General features: G+C 32.9%; 1 protein-coding gene across 1 annotated transcript; it reads left to right on the forward strand.

The window, feature by feature from the left end:
* Nucleotides 1–690: 690 nt before the first annotated feature.
* LOC122312998 lies at nt 691–5346 on the forward strand. The gene is made up of 4 exons (XM_043127689.1): nt 691–1297; nt 1487–1639; nt 3890–4335; nt 4451–5346. Exons 1-4 carry the CDS (start codon nt 799–801, stop codon nt 5105–5107), a joined length of 1755 nt encoding a protein of 584 aa, XP_042983623.1. The 5' UTR covers nt 691–798; the 3' UTR covers nt 5108–5346.
* The last annotated feature ends 2037 nt before the right edge of the window (nt 5347–7383 follow it).

A 7383-nucleotide genomic window follows, 5' to 3' on the forward strand; every position in this document is an offset into this window, starting at 1 on the left:
CGTTGTACTTGGGTTTACATGCTTAAAACAAAATATGAAGTTCCATTCCTACTTAAAACTTTCTGCCAATTGATTAAAACACAATTTGACATTACTGTCAAAGTTGTAAGATCAGATAATGGACCTGAGTTCATCCTTATAGATTTCTACCATAAAAATGGAATTTTACACCAAAGATTTATGTAGCCCATAGCAAAATGGCATAGTTGAAAGAAAACATCAACATTTGTATAGTACAGCTAGGGCTTTAATGTTTCAAGCAAATATTCCATTACCTTTTTGGAGTAACCATGTCCTCACAGCAGCTTATATTATCAATAGGATTCCTACCCCTTTTTTTAAAAATAAAACTCCTTATGAAATGATTTTTAATAAAACACCAAAGCTTGCTCATCTAAAATTATTTGGTTGTCTTTGCTTTGCTTCAACACTTCAACAGTACAGACAAAAATTTGATTCTAGAGCTATCAAATGCATATTCCTCGGGTATCCCTTTGTTGTAAAAGGCTATAAAGTAATGGATCTCCATACTATGAAAGTCTTCATTTCTAGAAATGTTATATTCCATGAAAGTATTCTTCCTTTTATAGCTATACCAATTGATCCTCACACTTTTCTGTTCCCTCCATCAGAAAATCCATACAGTATTGATGTTTTTACTACTAATCCAATTGCTAATCAACATGACCAGGCCATATACTGTCTATCTACTCACCTAATTAACATCTCATGCATACATACATATAATATCGTATTGATTCTTTTATCTTTCAATCATAGAAAAGAACAAGGAAAATAATGGAAGAGGGTCATCATAGCTCATTACCTCCATCTCGAGTCATTTATGCTCGTTTCCTTCGAGCTGCATTAGAAGATGACTGGAAAACTGCTGAAGCTTTTATACAGGAAAATCCAAACTGCCTTGCAGCCCCCATAACAAAACAGGAAGGCACAGCTCTTCACAATGCTGCAGGGGCAAAACGCACCCGTTTTGTAAAAGAGCTTGTGAAACTGATGACATTGGAGCAATTAGAATTGAGAAACAATCGAAACTGCACGGCCCTTTTTTATGCCGCTCAATCAGAAATTGTAACAATTGCAGAGGTGATGGTGAAAAAGAACATTAATCTGCCATTGATTCCCAGGAATGACATCCAATGTTTACCACTCTACGCCGCAATAAAGACTGGAAATAGAGACATGGTGTCGTATTTATACTCTGTGACTCCTATTCAAGACTTGGCTTCTGCGCATCGCGTTGAGCTCCTTAAGGCTACTATTTCCACCGATTTGTATGGTATGGCTTACACTTGTGATCATCAGGTTCATACAATTAATTATGAACAATTAATGCTATTGTTCTTGTAATATGATACGTTTTTATAAATAACTTAATTAATTCATATATTAACCAATTATTAAATGGTAGTTACTTAAAATAGACTAAATAACAATGACAAATTAATGTCTTGGTTTTTATGAACAGATACGGCACTCAAAATTCTAGATACTCTAAACGACTTAGAATCTGGAGAGAAGGAACTTCTTTGGGAACCATTGGAAATGTTGGCCAGAAAACCTTCAGAAATAATTGGCAACAAAAGTCAGCCATCACTATGGGAAAGATGCTTAAACTCCTGTTAGTTTATTTCCAACCCAAACTATTAACCTAGATATATGTATGTATATATGTGTATATATGTAAATATGCATGTGTATATTTATAACTGGACTGGAGGAATTTTTTCATTAATCAAGTATATAAATTTACCAAGTGTACGTGCATGGCCGGCCTTAGAGAGGTGTCATGCGTGCCTTCTACTTTGTGGTAGACTGCTGCTACCATTAGCTAGCTAGGAAGTTATCTCATAATTTGTTGTTCACGCATAGTTTTATATATACCCCTGCACGTGGCATTGGGAAGTAGATAGGAGGCCATGAATTACTCTATTCTTAGGTCTCTACACCACAAACTACCTTGCATAATTTAATTTGAAAAATAAATTCTAAAATTTAAATTATACCATGTAGATGGTGTGTGGTGTAGAGGCCATAGAATAGCATATCTCTAGCCATATTAATTCTTTAACTACTTATAAATGTTAAATGTATAGATCTTTTCAGTGTTAATTCTTCTTCTTTTTTCAGTGCGATTTGCTATTTAAGACTAGGCTAGTCATCAAACTAACATATCCAAATAACCAATACCTAGTTAAATTTGAAGACGTTAATCTCAGAGACTCTTAAAATAAATTGTTTGTCACTAGTTGCAATTAAATCACGATCCATATAAATATATATCTTTATATATAAAAGGTGGCTATCTAACGAAAATTGTTGTTTTAATAGTTTTTATTATTTTCCTTTAATATTTTTTTTTTAATTTTCCGTTAACTCTGTTTGTTAGCCTCAAAATGTGGTTCGAATTATAGTCCTCTTGATCCCATCAATATACCAGCTAGCACAAGTCACAATAGATGTCAGTGACCCATATGAGATTCACCAAGAGGCAATGCCAGTGGCACGCTATGATTTAAAATGGACCAAACAAACAGTTAGATTGTTTAAGAATTAGGATGCCTACAAAAGTTTCTATTCTACCTATCCTATTTTATTTTTTTATATTCAATATTTCATATAAATATCATTTTAATAATACCAATTTATAATTAATATCTATTTATTCTTAGATTTCTTTTTTTCTTTATTTTATTCTATGATAGAATTCTATTTCTAATTCATTAAAAGTATTTAATAATATTTAAAATTAAATAGAATCTAATTAATCAAAATAATATTAAAAAAATAGAAGGGTGGTTAGAATGAATGATTCATAAATAATATTTGGATGTGAAAAGACTATACACCCTTTAACTCAATTTGTTGGCAAATTAAATTAATCATGGCTATAATGCAATTGTCTTTTCCTCCAAGCTCGAGGTAACAGGAGCATCTCGTACTCAATCCTCATTCATGTTGTGAGCCACAAAGGCACCGCACACCTCCTTCCATCTCCATTGCCCCACAATGGCGGTAGAGATAAGTACTTGGTTGGGAGAGAGAAATGGTGAGATTTATTTCTTGTGAGAGACAAAGGGATTGAGAGGGGTAGAGAGAGACGAGAAAGGAGAAAATAGGAGAGGGGGGGAACCTACAGGAAGGGAAGGGTTGGGGGAAGAAAAAGAAAAAGAAAATAAGAGAGAATGAGAGAGAAAGGCCTTGAGGAGAGAGACGTTACGAGAGAAATGGGTTCGTATCATTGTGATGGGTTTGACCAAAAAAAAGTCATGTTAGTGGGGTGTGGAATAAATACTAACTGATGTATAATATATCTCTTATTTTTATATAACATATGTGTAACAATTATCTTTTATATAAATTTTATTATTTTATATCAAATAAAGACTATTTACTAGAATTTATATTTTTTCCCCTATGCCATAAATTATTAATTGAAATTAACTTTTGTTATGAAATATATATTATTTTTTTAAAAATAATTATTTTACCCAACTAAACAAACGTGCTTTTGCACGTTGATCTTGTCCTAGTATATATATATATATATATATATATGTAACACACTAGATGCATGTCAACACTCGCATGCAAGATTTCATGCGCATATATAATTAATTCATGATCAGAAATTAATTCAGCTCTGTCAATTTTATAGGAGCCATGCACGCTATATAGCTATAATATTAAGAAGCATACATATTGGAAAATAAAATGTATATGACGACGTTGAAGCAATGAAATAATGATCGATCCATTAATATAAGATCACTAATTATAATATATATCCTAAACGATATGATACTCTTTTGGCATATAGAATTAATATTTCTGTTTAACCAGACGATCTTAATTCTCTTAATCCTACTAGGCTTTAGAGGTCGGCTCTGCAACAAAGCTTTGATGCAAGCATCAGCCCATCGCTTAGTTGACTGCCTTTGGGAAAAACTCGGAGACGACGACAAACGTTTCTCGCCAACTGCAGTTGATGAGCAGCATATGATGAAACTACTTGTTGAAGCTACAGAAGTAGGGAACCTTGAATTTCTAGTTATACTTATACGCTCTTATCCTGATCTGATATGGCAAGTTGACAAGGAATATGGAAGTTTATTTCACGTTGCTGTTAAACATCGACAAGAGCGTATTTTTAATTTAATATATGAGATAGGTGTTTCATATGGCTACCTTGTGACCGTTTGTACAAAAGAGGAAAACAGCCTGCTACACTTAGCTGGACAATTGCCTTCTCCGGATCGACTGAATATCGTCTCAGGAGCAGCCCTTCAAATGCAAAGAGAGTTATTATGGTTTCAAGTACGTACAAATGGGTGTTAAATATCATTTCAACACCTTTTATTCTTGTCACAAATGTATCACATGGACTCCCCCTTTCAACATTTTATAATTTACAAGTAATTGGTTATTGTAGGAGATTGAAAAGATCGTGTCGAAGTCATTATATAGTGGGAAGTGTGAGGACAATACTGGACAGACACAAAAAAAAACTAGGGAGATATTTGTGAATGCCCATAAAGATCTACAAACGAGTGGTGAAAAGTGGATGAAGGACACAGCAAACTCTTGCATGCTTGTAGGAGCACTGATTGCCACTATGGTTTTTCCAGCTGCCTTCACAGTACCTGGTGGCAACAATCAACAAACAGGCATTCCTATATTTCTGGAAACTAACTGGTTTATGGTATTTTTCTTATCAGATGCAATAGCAATGTTATCCTCTTCGTCTTCAATATTAATTTTCTTGACAATTCTCACATCACGCTACACGGAAAAGGATTTTCTCATATCATTACCTCGTAGGTTGGCGTTGGGACTTGCTACACTTTTAATCTCAATAATAGGCATGCTAATAGCCTTCACTGCAGCCTGTTTTTTGGTATCTCAAAGCAACATAAGTGTTCCAATCCGTATAATTGTTGCAGCGCCTGCTGTCCCAATTAGTTTGTTTGTTATCCTACAATATGACCTTTGGTTGGATATATTCCACGCAGCATTCTATTCAAATAGGTTCCTTTTTCAGTCACAGAATAGGCTTTTCAAGCCAGCAAGCTTGCTAAGGAAAGAATGACCACCAGTCATGCAATTTCTTACTATGAAACTTGACCAAATTATGATCAAGGCTTCAATTTGATCTTCATTAATTAGCTAGGAATGTTGGGCTTTTATGGGTGTGTGCACATATATAATGTGTTTCTCATTGTGCTTTCCTTAATTTGTAAACCCCACGGGTACTAGGTTGCTTCTAATTACTTAATGACTCTCGAAACTGTCTTGTAAGATAATTCAACAATGTTTGTCACTTTATTTATCATTAATATGTTGTTGAATATTCTGAATTTTATATGATGTAATACCATAATCTTATTAGCCACAATCATGGAAGAAATCCTTTTGTATTACCTGCTGACTATCAATTGACCCATTCACTTGACCGATCCCTGTCAAAGAAAATTCCACCATTGCTAGAAAGTTCTTAGACATAATAATGACAAACAAATTAAATGGAAATTAAGGTGCCGTTTGGTTAGTGAGTTGATATGAAAGTTGAAAGTTGAATAAAATATTGTTAGAATATTATTTTTTAATATTATTATTTTTTTGGGATTTAAAAAAATTTAATTGTTTATTATATCTTGTGTGAAAATTTGAGAAAATTATAATATTGAGATGAGATGAAATGTAAAATTTTCACTATCTAACTTAGCCTTAATTTTGTTGTGAAGTTAACATTGATGAAGCAATTAATATAGATAACCCTACCATTCTCCTAACTATCATCTAATGTCACATCATGGGATGATAAGATGATGATAATGAATATATTTTTCAATTCTTTTTATTGCATCTTATTTTACTGTGAATTTAACCTAGAATCCCAATTCATTAAAAAAATATTGAATTGTTTTCATTGTAAATAGAATTGTAAAATAAATTATACTAGGCGATGCGATTATTATGAAGATGCAAATGATACTTGCGTATGAGAAACCAAACATAGACAGATTTAATAGTGTGTACTAGTCGCAGTACGTAGTCACTTGAAAAAAAAAAGTGGAGTCTATTGTTAACAAATTAGTTTATTTTTATCTGGATCCCATATTTACTCATTTTTTTCAACGAGATTGTATGGCACTTGCGCACTCCACTACTGAAAAATATCATTTATCCCCTAAAAATCATAATTCATAAGGATTTAGGGTTCATATAAGTAAAGCCAATCGACTTTTATAGAAGAGGTTTGAATACAAAAAGCTTTTTAATTTATTTCATCTCATCTAATCATTACAACTTTTTCAAATTTTTACGTAAAATACAATAAACAATTCAATTTTTTTCAAATCTCAAAACAATAATTATATTAAAAAATAATATTCTAATAATATTTTATTCAATTTTCAACTTTCATCCCATCTTAACTCATCTCATATCAACTCACTATTTATTCATCCCTCCCAACATTATTCATGTATCCTTTATTAAAGCTTTCAGTACCTATTAACAAAATCATTACTTTTTGTAAAAGTCCTTACGAAAACCACTTCATCTATACACTTCAAGCCTTACTATACCTCGAAAACTCAATTCAAGAACACGATACAAGATACGGGTATACGTTTAGAAAAATAGTACGATGAGAGAATCGCCTGAATATCCAACCATAGACACACCACTACTACTGGAAACAAAATTCTATACATAGGATTGAGGTTACAAAATGAAAAACAGCAACTCAAATAAGACATGTTTGTCGAATTAATTTGGAACACTGATGTCCATGTCTAGTTGCTATAGGAAAATAACATAGCAGATATGTTTCAATAGAAACTTTCCTCACATTGCATTGATACGTAGAAGAAGATATGTATACAAACACTACATGTCCAAATAAAGGAAATTTACAATTGTTATGGCTAGTATCTTGCTACACATAATGTCTACAATAATTACAGAAATCATAGCATGATTCTAGGCAAGGATAGCAGCATGATTTGAGGCTAGGAATCTTTTATGTTGACTTATGCTTGATTTATGGGATCTGCCTTAATATGCCCCCTCAAAATTGGGCTTCCATCAACTAGGCCAATTTTGTCTCTAAGAATTTCAGTGCATTGCCTTGACAATGTTCTAGTTAATAAGTCTACAAGTTGATCCTAAGTGTGAACATGTAGCACTTGAAGTGCTCCATGTTGGACTAGGTCACGTACAAAATGAAGGTCAGTTTGAATGTGTTTCATCCTTGAATGTTGAACTAGATTGAAGCTAAGATGAGTAGCTCCAAGGTTTTCACACAGCAATGAGGGAGGGGACTTTAAGTTGAACCCGAGTTCTTGAAGAAGAGCATGT

The sequence above is a fragment of the Carya illinoinensis genome, chromosome 1 (assembly GCF_018687715.1).
Source record: "Carya illinoinensis cultivar Pawnee chromosome 1, C.illinoinensisPawnee_v1, whole genome shotgun sequence".
NCBI lineage: Eukaryota > Viridiplantae > Streptophyta > Magnoliopsida > Fagales > Juglandaceae > Carya > Carya illinoinensis.

What these genes read in the sequence shown, in the direction of transcription:
- LOC122312998 (XM_043127689.1), top strand. Translation starts at nt 799, where the DNA reads ATGGAAGAGGGTCATCATAGCTCATTACCTCCATCTCGAGTCATTTAT. An exon ending in TATTTCCACCGATTTGTATG is followed by an intron (nt 1,298 to 1,486) that starts GTATGGCTTACA and finishes TTTTATGAACAG; the next exon opens with ATACGGCACTCAAAATTCTA. An exon ending in GAGAGTTATTATGGTTTCAA is followed by an intron (nt 4,336 to 4,450) that starts GTACGTACAAAT and finishes TGGTTATTGTAG; the next exon opens with GAGATTGAAAAGATCGTGTC.